This window comes from Dryobates pubescens, chromosome 25, assembly GCF_014839835.1.
Source record: "Dryobates pubescens isolate bDryPub1 chromosome 25, bDryPub1.pri, whole genome shotgun sequence".
NCBI classification, from domain to species: Eukaryota; Metazoa; Chordata; class Aves; order Piciformes; family Picidae; genus Dryobates; species Dryobates pubescens.
The window spans coordinates 16,209,305-16,228,617 of NC_071636.1; the positions used below are offsets into that span (position 1 = coordinate 16,209,305).

Consider the following 19,313-nt stretch of genomic DNA (forward strand, 5'->3'; position numbering starts at 1 on the left):
AAGCAGTCCTCCATGCGCTCCAGCAATCTTCTGGACTGCCTCCTCTCTGCTGAATTAAGCTCCCAGCAGATATCTGGCAGGTTGAAGTCACCCACAAGGACAAGATCTGATGATCTTGAGACAGCCTCCAATTGCTTGTAGAATAATTTGTCAGCCTCCTCATCCTGGTTGGGTGGTCTATAACAGACTCCAACCAGGATGTCAGATTTGTTAGGCTGCCCTCTGATTTTAACCCACAGGCTCTCAATTCCCTCATTTTCCACCTCAAGTTCCATGGCAGAGAGTGACTCCCTGATATACATACCCACCCCTCCTCCTCTTCTCCCTCACCTGTCTCTCCTAAAGAGCCTGTAACCCCCCCAGTGCAGCACTCCAGTTGTGCCTGTTGTCCCACCATGTTTCTGAGATGGTGACTACATCATAGTCACCTTGGTGGACCAGGACCTCCAGCTCCTCTTGCTTACTGCCCAGGCTGGGTGCATTGGTGTACATGCACTGCAGCTGGGCTCCCAACTTCTCAATTGCTCCTAATTTGTGCCCTACTCTTTCCTCTGCAGAGGGACCAATTTCCTCACCCACCCCCTTCAGACCTAGTTTGAAGCCCTCCTAATGAGCCCTGCCAACTCTAGTGCTAGGACTCTCTTACCCCTTCTAGATAAATGCACCCCATCAGGACCCAGCAGGTTGGGTGCAGTAAAAGTTGCCCCATGACCGAAGAAACCAAAGTTCCTCCGCTGGCACCATCCCCTGAGCCACCTGTTGATGGTGTGGGTTCTCCCATTCCTCTCAGTGTACTCCCCTGCCACTGAGGGAACTGAGCAGAACACCACTTGAGCTCCTGCCCCATCAATCAGTTGTCCCAGGGCCTTGAATTCTTTTTTAATGGCCCTGGTGCCCTTCTTGTCAATTTCATCACTCCCAGGCTGTATTACCAGCAGAGTGTAATAGTCAGTGGGCTGGATTAATTCAGGGAGTCTCCTTGCGATGTCCCTTACCCATGCTCCAGGTAGGGAGCAGACCTCCCTGTGAGATGGGCTGGTACGACATATGGGTCCCTCAGTACACCCCAGGAGAGAGTCCCCAGAGCAGCTAAGGAGCACAGAGCTCCAATCAGAGCAGCTCCAATCAGAGCAGCTAAGGAGCACAGAGACAGCCCTGTATTCCCATGAACCTCCATGTCCCAAAAGCATGGTCTCAGTTCCCTCTGAGCTCCATCTGGGACCTGCCCAAGTCAGAGAATGCTTTCTACATTTATCAGTTTCCTTTGCAAAGATAACTTTGCACATTGAAAGTATTATGCTTTTGTTTTAATACAGTGCCTTGGGTATTCCAGTCACAAAGTGAGGGAGAGCATAGGGGTCCTGGTGGCCCAGAATACTTCCTCACAGGGTCACTGAGCTTAAAAAACCCACCACAGAACACAGTGAGATGTATCTCCCCAGCCCCCTGTAGCAGTGGGGTGAGGAGCAGTGTTTTGAACAGCTGGGTGAATGACAGGGATTAAAGCAGAAGCTGCAAATTGCTTTCCCGTGGCACCATGCAGTGCTTCCCACTACATGCTGCCATTACCACAGTTAACATTCAGCCACAAAAATCTTGTGGGCAAGCAGGAGCAGCCACTGCAGGTGACAATGGAGGTGCCCCAAGCAAAAGACCTGATGTGAGCCTTCAATAAACAATTATGCAAATGGATCAACCTCCCTCCCAATAATCACTTCAAGAAAGGGCTTTCAGGGAGCCTGAAAAGAGAAGAATTTGACTCCCAAGTCTTCTTAGCCAGCCTGGGACCCTTCTGCTGCCACGAGGAAAGATCAAGAAGGATCTTTCTGTCCTGCAAAATATGAGGAAATCTGGATGAAGCCAAGAGCCCCTCTGGTCCTCAACCAAGCCAAATGTGTTCTAGAATAAAACTTTTCACTGCTCTGTGGCCATCACCACACTGCAATATCTTAGCCACAGACACAAGGAGAGCTTCTGGACTATGAGACAGGCTTGAGACAAAGACCTTGAACCATTTTAATAAAATCAGTACAGCTGAGTGCCTCACTCTTGAGCTTCATGGGCACACAACGCAAAGACATGAAGTGAATGCTAGAGGTGAAAGTGCTGAGCTACACAGATTTGATCATAAGAGGAAACAAGTAGATAGAGCTGCTCAGCTTTGGCTTGTCTTCATCACTGCTTTGTTCCAGCTGGCTGCTGAAGGGATCACAGGAATGTCATGACTGTTCTGTTCTTGCCAATCTGCCAGGGCTCCAGTGGGTAGAAGCGGATGATGATCCTTTTTGGGTACAAAAGCAAAAATGTGGTGGACAGGAAACATTCTTTCACAATCAAATGTTATCTTTACCCAGCCTGCAACAAGGTAGAACAGCTGCACTAAGCTCTGGGTGGCTCACACTTTGTGGTTTTAAGAGGAGCAAAAATAAGCTGTGCATGGGTAGGCCACAGGCAGGTGCCAGGCTTCACCCACACAAACCTAAAGCAGACTGAACTGCTGCACTGTTTATAGGAGATTCTTGTCCCTTCCAGAAGGGCCCAAACAGCTCTGAATCTTGTGGGTTGTTTACCCTGGCAGCACCCAAATGGCAGGGAAATGCTGTTATTCTCCTGGCGGGGGGGTGGGGGAAGAGGAGCAGAAAGGGACATGATTTACCTTCAGGAACATGGCTTGTCCCAGCATTTTGCTTGGTGACCCTACTGTGAAGCTCTACCACTTCCCACAGGGTTTTGCACAAATAACCATGTCTGGACCTACCTATCCTCAAAACAGCATTTCCCACTGTTCAACAAGTGCAAACTGCTCCATGGTTTTATCTGCACCTAAACTGCATGCCTAGGGCTCAGCATGCAAGAGCACTTAATATATGCAATCTAATCTTGGCTCTGCATTACACCTTGATCTCATGGAGGACAAGGGATCATCCATTTCCAGCCCTTCTGCCTTCCACTAGCCCAGGCTGCTCAACATCCACTCTGGCCTGGCCTTGAACAATTCCAGGGAAGGGGAACCCATGACTCTGGGCAGCACCTTCCAGTGCCTCACACCCTCACAGTGAAGAGTTTCTTCCTTACACCTAATCCAAATCTACCCTCTTGAAAGTGGAGCCTGTTAACCCTTGTTGTCTCTTCCTGCATGAGCTGATGAAGAGCCTGGAAAATAAATCTGATGAACAGCAAATGAAGGAGTTGGGGGTGGTTAGATTGGGGAAGAGGAGGCTGAGGGGAGACCTCATTGCTCTCTACAACTATCTGAAAGGAGGTTGTAGAGAGGCTGGTGCTGGTCTCTTCTCACAGGTAATTAGAGGGAATGGCCTCAAGCTACAACTGAGTAGGTTTAGACTGGACATGAGAAAAAAGTGTTTCCCAGCAAGCGTGGTCAGGCTTTGGAACGTGCTGCTCAGGGAGGTGGTTGAGTCACCAATCCCAGAGGTGTTTAGTCCTTGGGGCTATGGTTTAGGGGTGAACCTTGCAGAGCAGGGTTCTGGGCTGGACTTGGTGATCCTGAGGTCTTTTCCAACCTGAGTGTTTGTGTGTCTTCATTCGGCCGTGCTCAGTGCACCCTCACACGGCACAAAGCCGGCAGCACAGCCGCTCTCCCCCCGCCCCTGCGCCGGGCACGGTGTCCTTGCCCCTCGGGGCGAAGGAGCCGCGGCAGAGGCGCCGGCCGGGCCCGCACTCACCGCTCGGGGCCGAGGCCCAGCTTGGCCGTCAGGACGTCGAAGAAACGAGCGCTGTGCCGCTGGTTCTGCTCCGCCGAGCCCACCACGCCGATGGAGGAAACGACCAGCTGGGCGCAGGGCTCCGCCGAGCCCGACAGCACCATGGGCAGCCCGCTCCGCACCGTCACGTTCACCCGCTGCCGACAGAGGCACCCTCAGTGCCCGCCACCACCCCCGGGACCCCCGGGTCCCCGCCCCCCCCGGCCCCTGCCATCCCCGGCTCCCCGCCGCTCACCTCCGCCGGTTTGCCCAGGATGTCGGCAGCGGCGGCGCAGAGCTCCAGGGCCAGCCCGGGCGGCAGCCGCTCTGCCGGCAGGCTGGTCTCCAGCTCCACGAACGGCATGGCGGCCAGCCACGCAGCGCAGCCCGGCACCGCGTCGGCCTGGCCCGGGCCGGCCCTCGCTCCGCCTCCGGAGCGGCCTGGCCCCCGCAGCCCCGCCCGGGGCTGGACCTTTGCGCCGCTGCGGGGGCAGCCGCCGGGGCCCGACCGCCCTCAGTGGCCCGGGCTTGGCGCTGCTTGTCATGTGCAGGGCATCACCGGCCTCCTGCCTACCCTCTGCATCGCTGGCACGGCTGTTACAGACCAGGAGGGCAAAACGGATCCCATCGCGCTGCCATGGGGCTGCAGGCAGCTGACGGCCACTGGGCAGACGCTTCTGGGCTGATCCGTGCAGGGAGCGTTAAGGACGGCAGAGCCCCAAACTACCAGTGCTTTAAAGAGGTTAAAAGGGTGAGCACAGGGGATTGTTGTTTTATCCAACATACAGAATCACCGACGTAGCTTCTGCAACCAGGACTTCGAGCTCCAAAGTTCACAAAGGTGATCCTGTCAGTGTCTCACAGGGACAGTCTAACCTAGACAGACATCAGAGGTGTCTAGATATCAAAGGTGTCTAATCTAGAGATAAGAGTTTTCTCTGCAGCTGAGCTACTGTCCTGTGAGGGTTCTGTGTGCTCCCGCACAGCAAGAGGCTCTGAAGCAGCTAGATGAAAAAAGTCATCTTGCTTAAGGCACAGCACCGGTGTGAAAATTAGGATTGTCAGGGTTGGAAGGGACTTCAAGGATCATGCAGTTCCATCCCCCTGGCATGGGCAGGGACCCCTCACACCAGATCAGGTTGCTCAGAGCCATATCCAGCCTGGCCTTAAAAACCTCCAGGGATGAAGCTTCCACCACCTCCCTGGGCAACTTGTTCCAGTGTCTCACCACCCTTATGGGGAAGAACTTCTTCCTAACATCCAATCTGTATTTCTATTTCTTTTTTCTCCATTCCCCCCAGTCCTATCACTCCATGACACCCTAAAAAGTCCCTCCCCAACTTTCCTGTAGGCCCCCTTTAAGATACTGGAAGGCCACAATAAGCTCTCCTTGGAGCCTTCTCTTGGCCCTGTAAAATGTGACTTTCTGGGTTTCTACAGTTCTGGAACATTCTAATGAAAACTCAGGGAATTGTTCTTTCTTTTAATCCTTTGTTGTTGTTTTTTTCTGGGGGAATTGCTTGGCCTTCACTGCTGTTAATGAAAACAATACTGGCATGAGGAGCAGTGTGTATAAACCAGCCAGCTACAAGGCTGTAAAAGAGATGTCTAGGAGATTGTGAAGGGAAGGACCCACCCGGAGAGGGGACAGGGCACAGAAGGCTGGCAGGGAGTGGCTGCTAATACAGGCACAGCCTTCCCATCCAGGACAGCAGCAAGAAGTAACCCAGCAAAACTCTTAGCATTCTAGGGCACATTTACACAAGGATGTAATCTTGTTGATAGATCACCCCGAGTTTGGCACTGCCATAAAGGCAGCACCTTGCAGACCTGGGGGGCACACCCACCACTGCCTGATTGCAGGGAGTCATTGCCTCCAGCTAGGTTGCCATTTAGGATCTGTTTTTAATGTTTCTCTCTCAGCCCTTCAAATACTCAAAATCTCTTCCAATCCCAAGGTCAAAACCCTCCACAGGATGAGAAAGCAGCACATCAGAAAAGCCTCCAAAGGGAAAAGTGAAGATTCAAGTATCATGTGTTAGCAATTAGAACAGGACCTGGCGCTCACAAGCATCTTTAACGATATGCACTATCTTTTACTCTCACTGGTTCACCACCTCAGGAGGAGATTGTTCACAGCTTCCCAGAGTTTTTAGACTAAAGACATTTGCTTTGTTGTTTCTGTGTTGGAGCAGGCAATTAAAGTGTTGGTAGGAGGATGAAGATAGAGCCAAGAGAGGACAGCACAGCAGCAACTGCTCTCAAACATGCTCAGTCTTTGGAAAATCATGGTAGGCTACAGACATCACAGATCTCAGGATGCTAGGGGTTGGAAGGGACCTCCAGAGGTCATCGAGGCCACCCCCCCTGCCAGAGCAGGACCATAGAATCCAGCACAGGTCACACAGGAATGCATCCAGATGGGGCTTGAAAGTCTCCAGAGAAGGAGACTCCACAACCTCTCTGGGCAGCCTGTTCCAGTACTCTGTGACTCTCACTGTGAGAAGTTCCTCCTCCTGTTAAGGTGGAGCCTCCTGTGCTGGAGTTTCTATCCATTGCCCCTTGTCCTATCCCAGGGTGCAGGTGAGCAGAGCCTGTCCCCTCCCTCTTGACCCTCAGCCCTCAGATATTGATAGACATTGATTAAATCCCCTCTCAGCCTTCTCCTCTCCAGACTAACCACCCCCAGGGCTCTCAGCCTCTCCTCATCAGGCAGTGCTGCAGTCCCTTCAGCATCCTTGTAGCCCTCCCTTGGACTCTCTCCACCAGATCCCTGTCCCTCTTGAACTGGGGAGCCCAAAACTAGATGCAAGTGAGGTCTTATCAGGGCAGAGTAGAGGGGGAGGAGAACCTCCATGGATCTGCTGGACAGTCCTCTGAATGCCTCCTTGCACATCTGCACTTGTCAGCATCCATTCAGCAATTTCACTCTCACAATTATCCATAACATCAACCAATTCCCATGTAAACTGGAAGTCAGCTGTTAGCAACATCATGTTGATAAACCATCATTAAAAATGTGATATTCAGGTGTGGGTTGGGAAGAAAAGAGAGGAAGGATAGGAACAAACATAAGCCTGCTGCTAATGTTTTTGGTTCACCAGAAGAGAAGGCTGAACTTCAGTGGGGGGGGGGGTCCCTTGTCTTTACAGAGAACATCACCCCAGAATTTCCTGCTGATGCAAGCTGAAGTATGCAGTGAAATCACTTTCCAGACAGGGAATTCAAAGATGTCCTTACGCTCTGGGCTCAGTCAGTTGTACCTAGACCTGAAACCTTAGTGAAGAACCTCAGCAGAGCACATCAGAGTTTATAGAACTTGGCTGCAGCAATGTCACTGGCCAGGACATGGTGCTAGTGTAAAGAACAGGAGCCATTTGATTAGTCAGAGAAGCCATTCCTGAAGCATTTAACTCATTTTATCTCACTCCTTACAGGAACTGTTCTTGGGTAAGGATTTCAGAGGAAGGATCAACTCCTTCTGAACAGAAATATGCAGAGAGAGACTCCATCAGTTCCTGCATCCTTTGCAATTCTGCTGTTCTCAGCTGAAGGAACTGGGAACGGTTGCATTTTGTTTTACCTCACTGGTTGTGCTGCAGGTACAGAGGGGGTTTGCAAGTGAGCTACAGCTGGCCAGAAATAAACACAGCCAGGAAAAAAAGAGACCCAAACCAACTCTCTGCCCTTTTGTTGTGGTGCTTATGTTGCTCAACGCCACAAAAATCTCTCTTACTGCTTCAGCAGCACCGGGGGCCTTACTTGGTGAACTGCCACCCAGAAGAGTCTCAGAAGAGCACATCCAGATTGAGTGCCCTCTGCATTTCCAGGAGAAATGTGGATTGCTATTAAAGTATCACTGCAGAAAACAAACAAACAGTATACTTGCTGTCCTATTTCAAGAAATCGATGTGAGTACTTCCTTTCAGTGTATTCCCTAGGTAGTACCAGAGTACTCTAGGCAGGCAGTGATTCCAAGGCCACAGCCACCTCCAGCTTGCTGAAGTAGTTTGGTCTTTATTGCACCACTCTCCCAAGAGCAGCCCCTTGAGTACCACCAAAAGCCAGGCTCTCAGAAGTGGGGAGCAGAGGTTAAACTGCCGCATCGCTAACAACCACAGCTGTAGGTCAACATGGAGGAACTTCTCCCAGGAACCTAAAGGCCTGGAATGTACATTGGCAGCCAATGAGGATGCCTCAGCAAAAAGAAACTTAAATCATAGTGAAATGCTTGTGGGTTTGTGGTTTTTGTTTCACTTTTGTGACTCCTTGTGGTGTTGTGCTGTGCTTGTCAGTGCAGACACAAGCTGAGGAGGTGAGGGTCAGGCTGGAGATGTTACAAGCACATAAAAGCAACACTCATCCTACACTGGTGTCTGCTGTGACCAGCTGTGTCAGGAAATACCATTCGTGTCTCTGCTCTGAGGAGACTGACACTGAAATGAAACCCAGATTCATACCTTCAGTGACCTGTAGGGCCTAAGCCTTTTGCACAAATTGAATGTTTAAGGTCTTAAACCTTCCCCAGCTTCCACCCCCCAAAAGATACAGGAGAGGGCTGGTGGGGGGTAAGCACTCTGCAATTTCTGTGTCAGATTGGCAGTGCTGTTTCCAGTTACAGGCAGGTCAGAGTTGTTGTTTAAAGAAACCCAAGGGGCAGCAAAAAATGCTAAGATAGCTTAATTCATTTCAACATCTTCATCAGCAAAGGTGCTAGGTGCTCTTTCAGTTGTGGATCAATTTGAATGTTGCTCAGTTCTTTGATATTGAGGAGCATCTCATGGGCTTGGAAGAAAAGCTCTCTCCCCACAGCGTCCTCCACCCGCCTGCGCCACTCCAGCAGCCTTGGTCTGTCTTCAAAGATGTCACAACCAACTCCAACAGGCTGCAGAAAGGGGGAAGAGACCAACAGTGAGGCACTGGGCAATCACTTCTTCACTAAGCCAGCAGGTGTGTATGTGCAGGTGCAGGCAGAGGCAACACAATGAAGAATTGCTCCCAGAGGGGCACCAAGAAGGAGGGTGTCTGTCTAGGGGACATAGAAGGTAGCCTGTACATTAAAGATCAGTTCCTGAGTGCCAGAACAGCTGTTAGAAGCAGCAGAGATGACTACCACATTGTGAGTGACTCTCAGGGACAGTATTGAAGCCATGGTAGCTACCAGCTCCAGAGACAACCATGCAGCCTGCAGTACTGAGTGCTGTGCTGAACAGCAAAGGCACAGCACAAAACACTGAGTGTTGCAGATGCCTTAGTTGACATAAAATTGACCCCTTCCACCTTCTGCCTGGGCCACTGGAGTAGACAGTGCTGGTTTTCAGTCTCTGGGATACAGAAGTGGAAGAGAAAAATCACTTCTGGGCTGCAGGGCCCAGGCCCTGATGGTCTGGCAGAGAACAACCAGCTTGTCACAGAGTTAATTTGATTGCCTCTGAGACTCAGACTTCCTTGCAGCTCCCAGGCATGGCATAGGCAGGTTCCACCTGTAGAGGAATATTCTTGCATGAAGAAAATGATACAGGAATATTTCCCTATTTCATCAGACTTGCCTGCTGCTGCTTGTCACTTTTACATATGACCTCCTTCTCTGGAGGCTGAAGTCACTGTTGCAGCCAGCTTTGTTGTCGTTAGCTGGTTTTCTGAACCCCCTCCCATCATCTCCTCATTGTTCTCTGGAGAGAAGCCCTCACTCCTCTCTGCAGTGAAGCATTACCACATGCTGCACCTCTCCCTGCCCAGCAGCATCTCTGTTCCCTTCTCTGAGACCATTGCCACACTCCAGCACTCACTTGCATCAGCTCCACAATGGCCACAAGATCTGCCAGGGAGATCTCATTCCCGATGATAAAAGCCTTGTCCTGCAGAAACCTTTTCTCAAATTGCTCCAGGGAGCTGGAGAGCCCTTCCATAACCTCCTGCAGCTTCTCAGAGGGCAGTGGCTGCCCTGTGAAGAGGGGAATCAGCACCTGAGGAGAGAAAGGACTTAAGAGTACAGTCAGCCACCAGCTTATGGATCTGGTGGTGGCCATTTAAGTCACACCTCATGATGCTGGAGCTTCCTGGGCTGCTGCAGTCCCAGGTACCTCTTGGACAGAGCACACAAGCAGTCCTGTAACCTCCAGCTAATGGACAGGGACCTGCAGGATGGTATCAAGGATTTAGTTCATTCAGTTGCCCAGAAGCTGTGCCCTGCCCCTCCACCTTGCTGGGTTGCAAAAGAAAATTGGCCAACAGCTCCAGGGAAGATAAGTCTTAGCCACAGCCAGCCCTGCTGTGCCCTCTGTTTCAACAGCCTGCCAAGACAGGTCAGGAGGCTGCCTGTCCACCACCCACCCATGCCACCCACCCCACTGTGTACCTGAGCGCTGGAGGCAGACAGCAGCTGCCTGTCCTGCAGGGGGAGGGAAGGGAGGGCATGGTGATGGCTGTGCCTGGGAGCATAGGAAGAGGACTTCAATGACTCAATGCTGGCTGGAGGGGCAGGAAATGGCTTCCTCTGTGTGTCAGCAGCCAGCAAGGCTGGGGGTGGGTAAGCACCATTTCTACAGCAGCCTTTCTGTGGTCTCCCAAGCACCACTCTTCACTGGAAAACACTCCAAGAGCAATGATGTAAGTGCAGTCCTTGTCTGCACAGACTGGCTGGCACAGGGGCTGGCTGCCTTTCTCCATGAGGTTGGTCACCACCTACAGAGGTGCACATACCACCAGAACCCAGAGTTTCACAGCTGTGCTGCCTCCACCTACCACAGCTACAAGAGGAGGGGAGAAGCAACATCACAGATCCAAGTTTCCAGAGGTGGGAGCAGCCTGAACTTGTATTACTGCTAATTGATTCAACAATTCAAGCAGGAATTGCTCAGTCCAGTAGAGGATTTTTGCCAAATACATGTGGAATCTATTTCATCAGAAAATTCATGGTTCCAGTTTTGCATGGGGGGGGAATCTCTGTGGATCATCACTTGACACAACAACTTCTTCCTTCTCTATACCTCAGGGCAGCCTATCTTCTTCCATGTCTACCTAATATTCCTTCTCTTACATGGTGGCTTTTTGTGCTTCCCCACTTTCAATTATTCTGAGCTTTTCAGTATCTGAGTTATCTATTCACCAGCAACAATTAGTTGGATTTCTTCCCCTTGGAGCTCTGCAATCACAGCCTGCAGAGACTGGAAGAAACTGCTTCTTCTGATTCATATTTGAATTGCTACTCTGTGCTCTGTAGCCAAAAATTCAAATGTCAGTAAATCAAAAAGCTAAATGAGTCCTGATATGCTTTGTTAGGCACAGACAAGGACAGACTTTACAGAGGAAGAATCCGGTGCAAAGGATTTCATCTGAAATTCCATACCACAGCTGTACTTGGCAGGGCGTCTCTTGGCACTGTGTCTCTCCCAGGACACTGCATTAACTGCCTGGTGAGCTGGCTGAAAATAGGTGCCCAGTAAAATCATCTGACAGTAAATGATTGCCTCAGGGTGGTTCTGTACATTTTGCCTCAATGCAAATTGATTTGACCGCACTGAATAAAGAAATTCTGCTCTTCTCTCCGCGTCTCTATCCCTGAGCCTGTCCAGAGAAGTCCCCAGATGTGCTCCAAGCAGAAAACTCCTTCTCGACTTCCAGCCTGCTGGAGCTGCAGGGACTTGCATGAAGAACGCTTTGTGCTTCCAGCCACAGCAAAGCACAGGCTCAGCAGAGAAGCCAAACTCCTGCCTCTCCGCAGGCTCTGCACAGCTGTGCCGGGAGGCCCTTGGAGGCGACACCCAAACTGTTACACCTTCATTCACATACCCAGGCAGTGGAAGTCTGTTGGGCTTGGAGCCCTTCTGTACCAGACCTACTTTTAAAGAAAAAAAACCAACAAACCAAACCCAACCACAACGAAGGCAGAAAATAACCACAGTTGGTTTTGCCAGATCCTAACGCTGGGCAGTAATAATCACAGGAGCAGGGAGGTCATCCTGCCCCTGAATACTGCACTGGTTAGGCCACACCTTGAGTCCTGTGTCCAGTTCTGGGCCCCTCAGGTTAGGAAATATGTTGAGTTGCTGGAACATGGCCGAAGAGGTGGTGGAGTCACCATCACTGGAGGTGTTCAGGAGGAGACTTGACAGGGTGCTTGGTTGCATGGTTTAGTTGATTAGGTGGTGTTGGATGATAGGTTGGACTCGATGATCTTCAAGGTCTCTTCCCACCTGGTTTATTCTATTCTATTCTATTGAGGCTGGAAAAGACCTCTGAGATCAAGTGCAGCCTGTGCCCTAACACCACAACATCAGCTAAACCATGCCACCAAGTGCCACCTCCAATCTTCTTCTCCCTTCTCGGAATGCTCCTTGCAGCTAGGAACGGCCTAGCTGTGAGAAACTCCAGAGTGGGGCCATGAAAACCATCACCTCCCAAGGCTTTTAATATTCAGTCTGCTTACCTTGATCCACATGGTCTTAGGAGCACTAGCCCGGATGTTAGCATGATGCCATGAGAGGTATTCGTCCACCTGGGCCCTCTTCTGGATGTCTGCTGGGTACCAGTGGTCAGGAGTGTTGTACTTTCGACTCAGGTACAGCAGGATGGCTGTGCTGCTCAGACAGAAACCAGAGACAAGGCTCAGGGACTGAAGGCTGCAGAGTACTTCTGCCTAAGCTCCCTCTCCTGCCCCTTCTCAGCAGGCTGCTGCCACTCAACAGGCACTCAGGTCAGGATTTCCCCTGGCGCCTGGGGACTGTACATAGGCATCTAACTCCTGCTGAAATCAGAGATGGAACTTCATCACCTTAGCTCCCATGGAAACTCACCTGCTGGTAAATCACAGCACTGTCTGTGGTGCAGAGCACTGCTGGACAGTGCTGGGGCAAGCAAACCACAAAGCTCCAGGATCACCCCTCAGCAATGTTAACCCCATTTGTTCCTCAGCTCTTGTGACCCATCTCTCTGACACCTCTGTGCTTGTGCACCTGGTGAAACTCTAAGGGGCTGCATGGCCTTTTCATCACATGGCCTTTTCATCTAGCCTGCAGCTGCCACTCAAGTCAGTGGAGGTGATTCTACTGCTCTGGTTTGGTGAGACCTCACCTGCAGTACTACATCCAGCGATGGGACCTCCAACACAAGAGAGATGTGGAGGGGGTCCAGAGGAGGGACACAAAGATGGTCAGAGGGCTGGAGCACCTCTCCTGTAATGACAGGCTGAGAGAATTGGGGCTGCTCAGCCTGGACAAAAGAAGGCTCCAGGGAGACCTTAGAGCTGCATTTCAGTATCTGCAGAGGATCTACAGGCAGGCTGGGGAGGGGCTGTTCAGAAGGGGCTGTGGGAATAGGCTGAGGGGCAGTGGTTTGGAGCTGGAGCAGGGCAGAGTTAGGTTGGACATCAGGAGGGAGTTCTGCACAGTGAGAGTGGGGTGAGACTGGCAGAGGCTGCCCAGGGAGGTGGTTGAGGCTCCATCCCTGGAGACATCCAAGCTCAGCCTTGCTGTGTCCCTGTGCAACCTGCTCTAGCTGGAGGTGTCCTGGCTGCCTGCAGGGGCTTGGACAAGATACCCTCTGAGGGTCCCTTCCAACTCAATCCAATCTGTGAGACTGTGAAGTTCCAGCAAGGAGAGCCTACAGAATCTTCCTGCCTTTGTGCAGATGTTTATACTTTTGATAACTGGCAGAAGAAGTCAGATGGAAAAACATCTTAGTCATCTGTAGCAAAGATGTAGGCTGCTGCTACAAAATGCCACAGAAAATCCTGTGCTGACAAACCAGAAGAAAATGCAGCCCCCCTCTGACCATGCTGACACTGCTGCAGCTGAAACATGGCAGTATTATGGCACCAGTCTCCTTATTAACTCTTATAAAGCAAAACCTGCATCTTATCTCTGTAGGTGTTCCCTTGTCTTGGTGGCTAACTCAGCTAAACAGAATTGTTCCAAGCTTTAAATGTTCCCCAGAAGTGTTTCTGGTCCCATTTTGAGGTAAGTGCACCCAGGGCAAAATCAAGAAGCCAGCCAATGTGTTTACATTCTGGAAGATAATTCAAATGGAAAATGGCACCAGAGCAAATGAGGTTATCCCATCAGAAATAACCAACATGCTCAGGAATCCTCCCTCCCTCCACAGGAATGGCATCTCCTAAACACTGCACAGATTCCTGGGACCCAAGGAAGTCTAAGCACTGAGTTCTTACCATTCTGCTAGGGTGAAGTCTCCGTCCTTCAGTGCTGGTACCTTCTTCAGGAGGATGACTTTGCCAGCTCCTTCACTGCTTGATGGCCCTAAGAATAGGAACAGAGAAGCTCTAGCTCCTAAACTGAGGGGCCCAGAACTGGACACAGGACTCGAGGTGTGGCCTAACCAGTGCAGTGTACAGGGGCAGAATGACCTCCCTGCTCCTGCTGGCCACACTGTTCCTGATGCAGGCCAGGATGCCATTGGCCCTCCTGGCTGCCTGGGCACACTGCAGGCTCATGTTCAGCCTACCATCAACCAGCACCCCCAGGTCCCTCTCTGCCTGGCTACTCTCCAGCCACACTGACCCCAGCCTGTAGCTCTGCATGGGGTTGTTGTGGCCAATGTGCAGAACCCGGCACTTGGATGTGTTCAATCTCATGCCCTTGGACTCTGCCCATCTGCCCAGCCTGTCAAGGTCCCTCTGCAGAGCCTCTCTGCCCTCCAGCAGATCAACTCCTGCGCCCAGCTTGGTGTCGTCAGCAAATTTACTGATGATGGACTCACTGCCCTCATCCAGATCATCAATAAAGATATTAAAGAGCATGGGGCCCAGCACTGATCCTTGGGGCACACCACTAGTGCCTGGCTGCCAGCTGGATGTGGCACCATTCACCACCACTCTCTGGGCTCGGCCCTCCAGCCAGTTCCTAACCCAATGCAGTGTGCTCCCACCCAAGCCATGGGCTGACAGCTTGGCCAGGAGTTTGCTGTGTCAAAGGCCTTGCTGAGGTCCAGGTAGACTACATCCACAGGCCTCCCCACATCCACCAGGCAGTCACCTGATCATAGAAGGAGATCAGGTTGGTCAGGCAGGACCTGCCCTTCCTAAATCCATGCTGGTTGGGCCTGATCCCTTGGCCATCCTGTAAATGCTGTGTGATTGCACTCAGGATGACCTGATCCATAATCTTGCCTGGCACTGAGGTCAGGCTGACAGGCCTGTAATTCCCTGGCTCATCCAACCGGCCCTTCCTGTGGATGGGCACCACATTGGCAGCTTCCAGTCCTCTGGGACCTCTCCAGTGAGCCAGGACTGCTGAAAAATGATGGAGAGCAGCTTGGCCAGCTCATCTGCCAGCTCTCTCAGCACCCTGGGATGGATCCCATCCGGTCCCATGGACTTGTGGGGATCCAAGCGGCTGAGCAGATCTCCAACTACCCCATTCTGGAACAGAGGAAAACTATGCTGCTCCCTGGCTCCTTCTGCCAGCTCTGCAGGCCAGCTGTCTGGAAGACATTCTGTCCTGCTAGAAAAAAATTGAGGCAAAGAAGGCGATAAGTACCTCTGCCTTCTCCTCATCCTTTGTTACAACCTTCCCCTCTGTGTCCACCAAGGAGTGGAGGTTGTCCTTGCCCTTCCTCTTGCTATTAATGTATTTATAGAAGGACTTTTTGTTGTCCTTCATGGCAGAGGCCAGTCTAAACTCCAAATGTGCTTTTGCCTCCCTAATTTTCTTCCTACAGTGCTGCTGAGAAGGAAAAGCCCAGGGCAATGCTGCTCTGAAGAAAAATGGAGAGAATACCAGGAGAGAAAAATGACAGAGACATCACCATGTAGCCTGGAAGAAGCAGACCAAGAGGTCTCTCTCTCTCTCTCTCTCAGTGTCTTAAGTTCCACCTGCTGTAACTCATGGAGCTGAGGAGGCCACTCAGAGGACACCATCTCTGCTACAGCCGAAGCTGCAGCACCTTTCCTCCACAGACCCAAACTGTCTTGGGGGGTGAGGGGTGTGGTAATATAATTCCTTTCCTCTTCTCTCTCACACTCTCTGTTCTCTCTCTCTCCTTCTGGTCCATCCACTTTATTTGTGTAATAAATAGTCTAGCTGTTGATATTTTGGCCTCGTTTGTGCCTCTCATTTCATAACATAGGAATATTCAAAAGAGCTGAGGCTCTTTCCCTCTCCAGACCGAGACACCAAGCTAGCAGCATCTGGAAAAGTTGAGTTTGCATGGTTGCTAGTCCTGGTCCTGACCAGGACAGAGCGATTTTCCTGAAGTTAGCAAATGTAGCTGACTCTAGCCAGGATGGAGCCGCGATGGAAAGCAACTGCACAGCTGTTGTGGCTAATTAATCAAAGAAGATGACTGGCTTATAGACACATGGAGAAACAATTTTGTTCCTGATTGCTTTGTCTCTGAAAAGGAAAGGGAATTGAGCTTTTACAAAGAAAGTAAATGCTGTCAGCAGAGCTGATCCCTCTGCAGACAGGCAGCTGAGGATGTCTCCATTGTTTCTGCTGGGGTGGGGAAAACACAGATCCCAGCAACACAACAGCAGGCTCATGAAATCCTCCACTTTGCCACAGGAGACATCAGCTAAGGGGCAAAGAAACTCTAGCACCTCTACCCTGCCCTACCCCTGGCCTCTCTCTGCATGTCAGGAAAACAGAAGACACAATCCTATAAGAGTTTAAACAGCTCCACAGCTCCGTGGTGTGGAGGCATTAACAGCTGACTACTAATCAGGTTTTCAGTTTCCTGCTGCAGGCACTGGAGCTGCCAGTCAGCAGTTAAATGCCAGGGAGTGGTACAAGCCCAGGAACACCTGTGTAAAAGGTGTGAGGAGTTTGCTTTGCTTGTTTTAACTGCTTTCCTGCAGAAAGAGACATGACATGTAGGGTGCAAATCCTAATCAAATCAGCATGACCCAAAGGCAGCCTCGTTCAAACCCTTTTGCTCAAAACACAGAATGGCCATCATTGAGCAGGCAGTGATCTACAGCACCAAGAACGATTTGCCCTGTTCAGGAGGCAGTGGCTACTTTACAGGCAGGACAAACACGCAGCAGGAAACAGCTTCTAAAAATAACCCCAGCCTTTTGGGTATCAAGTTTTGGCTTTGTTAGCAGACAACTGAGGAACTACGATAGGGGAAGCAAGCAGTGGGTGAGGGGAGCCCAAATCAGGCCAGAGCCTGCAGCATCCCTAGCAGGAAGAGTGAACAGCTCAGTGCCCTGATGGCACTAACCTGGCATCACAGCAGGCTGGACAAGGAGGTCAGTGTCTGTTACACGGACTGCACCACCGCCAGCCCAGCCATGGCACCTGGTTTGCTTTGGCTCTCACAAGGGCTTTGTGTGCAGACATTAACCACTTGTGCTGAGACTCTGCCACTGATTGAAGCCTTGGTACAGACACCAACTCCAGGCTCAGCACATTAAAACAATTTGCATTTGCTGTCTAGCAGGGCTGGAGCTCATGCCTCTCTCATGCCTCTCTTCCAGCAAGCAGTGCCTGGCTTTTTGTTTAATGATCGTAGGTGGCTCATCTTTATCATTCCCCTGATACTGACTTGCCTTAGGCTGCTGTTTAACATCAATTGCAACTGGGATCATTAATTCTTGATGCCCCCTTCCCCCCCCCCCCCCCCCCCCAAGATATACACACACACTGTGCAGGGCTGAGCTGTGAGGAGTAACTTCAACAAGCAGTGTACAAAGTGTCAGAGAGCAGGGCAGGCTGCACAAGTCATAGTGCAGGGAAGGAGATTGACTGGTGGGTAAGAAAAGCAGTGGACAAGAAAAGACAAACGATAATCAGGCTACTTGTCAATCACTCCCTGCCTAATCATCTCCTCTGCCAAGGATTTCAAAGAGCTATTGCTTTGCCTTCGGCAAAAGAAGTGAGAGTTTCCTAGGAAGATGCAGTATGTCAGTGGGCAATAGTCTTCTTGTGGGGTTGGACAGGTCTGAACAGCTGGGTGCTCTGCTAAGTGCACTGCCCCAGAGCGCTCCCTGGCTGTCCCTGCGACTGGTTTGCCAGCAATGGCTGGAGGAACATTCCTTGGGAAGCCACAAAAATAGATGCAGCACAGCTAGGATACCGCTCCGGGAAGAGCTGCATGGTCAAACCACCGTCTTTGAAACCGCTCAGGTTACCAGGGGGGTGTGGGGCTGGCACCCGCCTCGGCTCTGAGGTGCGAGTCTGGGCAGGCTTCACCTATCAGTAGGAGCCCCTGTCGCGAGAGGACACCAGGTGAGACCACAGAGAAGTCTCCTCTGAGCCCTGCATCCCTCTCATAAATAGGAGACCTCCCCCCTCCACCAGCTCCTCGATGGGCTCCAGCGTTGCCTGCCTCAGCTGGCCCTGAGCCTCCCAGACCGGGGCTGAGGCTGCCCCGGCGGAGAGGCTCCTCGCACGGCTCTTAGTCCGCAGCGGACCGAGGGCTCCCACGGGTACAGTGCTGTCCGGCTCAGCAGCCGCCCATCGGGGAGGCCAAGAGCTCCTTGGGGCCGTGAGGGCAAATCCCCTCCGGGGGCTGCGCGATCCGGGCCCGGGGCTGGGGCCCTTCTGCCTGGAGGACGAGGCTGGGGCGCAGCCAGAGCCCGGGGGTCAGCCGCGGCTGGGGGTCGCGCTCCGACGCCAGGTGCTGAGAGCGTCCCGCAGCACGGCTGCTTCCCTCCCTGCCCGCCGGACGAACGCCCGGGGCGGGGGGTGCCGGTCCCTTCCCCTCCCGTCCGCTCACCTGCATGGGGCTGCTCCGCGCCGCTCCCCGCCGCCGGCCTCTTCCCCAGCACCGAGTCTGCCAAGAGAGGGGCGCTGAGACCGCGGGCCCCGGTGGGCTGCAGCCCGCCCTGGCCCACCACCCACCCGCGAGCAGCTGTGCAGCGGGCGGGCCGTACCCGTCCCACCTTTGAAGAGCTCCACGTGCTTGAACTCGAACGGGATGTTGTTGCTCCGAGCGAAGATGTAGATGGAGCGGCAGGGCTGCGAGAGCAGGTCCAGGTACAGCTCCAGCCCCATCCTGCTGCCGCCCGGCCCGGCCTGCGGCAGGCTGCCGCGGTGCTGTCGCTGTCAACCGTCCCGAGCCGCCCCGCGGGGGCCGAGCCGTGCGCGGGCGGGCGGGGGCTGAGGGCCCTCCCCCGGGCAGCGCCGGCGGCGGGCGGTGGCTGCGAAAAGTCGGTCTCCGACCCCGGTGCCCGTCTTGGTGCGAGGAGGGGTCGTGGGGCAGCTGAGTCTGCTGCTTGGAGGGGCCTCGGGGCAAGGAGAGAAAAGTCACTGAGGGGAGGAGGAGCGGCGGAGGACCCAGGGAGAGCCTTTCCGACGGGGTCAGCGAGTCAGGGACAGAGCCGCGAGGTGGGGGGACACAGGGCTCCCCATCTCACAGGGGTCGGCAGCCCTGGCCGTGCTCAGGCCAGGTTCAGGGGAGGGACATACCAGTCACGTTAAACCACAAGCTATGGTAGTTCGCGAGTAATGAATGGTGAATTACCAACCTCGAAAGAGAGCAAAGCTCTGGAAAACAGCAGCTGAGCCACTCAGAACAAAGCCATCCCTGGTCAAGCCCACCTTGGCTCAGCTGACACCTTTTTATCAGCGCTGTGCCAGAGAGCTTGTATGTCACATGCAGATCCCTGGAAAGAGCTGCAGGAATCTCGGGGAGAGGGAAATGGAGAAG

The 19,313-nt window shown here is 52.5% G+C and overlaps 2 protein-coding genes across 2 annotated transcripts; both read right to left on the minus strand.

The window, feature by feature from the left end:
• Positions 1-1,509: 1,509 nt before the first annotated feature.
• Positions 1,510-4,082, minus strand: LOC128898510 (D-dopachrome decarboxylase). Its single transcript, XM_054172986.1, has 3 exons — positions 3,958-4,082; positions 3,684-3,859; positions 1,510-2,281 (listed from the first exon to the last, which is right to left on the minus strand). The coding sequence occupies exons 1-3, from the start codon at positions 4,063-4,065 to the stop codon at positions 2,209-2,211; spliced, it is 357 nt and encodes a 118-aa protein (XP_054028961.1). The 5' UTR covers positions 4,066-4,082; the 3' UTR covers positions 1,510-2,208.
• Positions 4,083-8,340: 4,258 nt separating this feature from the next.
• On the minus strand, positions 8,341-18,674 carry LOC104309617 (glutathione S-transferase theta-1). The gene is made up of 6 exons (XM_054173134.1): positions 18,547-18,674; positions 18,381-18,437; positions 13,870-13,957; positions 12,130-12,280; positions 9,491-9,667; positions 8,341-8,586 (listed from the first exon to the last, which is right to left on the minus strand). Exons 1-6 carry the CDS (start codon positions 18,656-18,658, stop codon positions 8,386-8,388), a joined length of 786 nt encoding a protein of 261 aa, XP_054029109.1. The 5' UTR covers positions 18,659-18,674; the 3' UTR covers positions 8,341-8,385.
• Positions 18,675-19,313: the final 639 nt, after the last annotated feature.

Bases quoted from the DNA above. Each gene is read 5' to 3' on its own strand.
- LOC128898510 (XM_054172986.1), bottom strand. From the start codon at position 4,065: ATGCCGTTCGTGGAGCTGGAGACCAGCCTGCCGGCAGAGCGGCTGCCG. The intron at 3,860-3,957 runs GTGAGCGGCGGG...CTCTGTCGGCAG, and splicing joins TCCTGGGCAAACCGGCGGAG to CGGGTGAACGTGACGGTGCG. The intron at 2,282-3,683 runs GTGAGTGCGGGC...GTACCCAAAAAG, and splicing joins CTGGGCCTCGGCCCCGAGCG to GATCATCATCCGCTTCTACC.
- LOC104309617 (XM_054173134.1), bottom strand. From the start codon at position 18,658: ATGGGGCTGGAGCTGTACCTGGACCTGCTCTCGCAGCCCTGCCGCTCC. The intron at 18,438-18,546 runs GTGGGACGGGTA...CTCTCTTGGCAG, and splicing joins GCACGTGGAGCTCTTCAAAG to ACTCGGTGCTGGGGAAGAGG. The intron at 9,668-12,129 runs GTAAGCAGACTG...TTCTCTCCTCAG, and splicing joins CTAAGACCATGTGGATCAAG to GTGCTGATTCCCCTCTTCAC.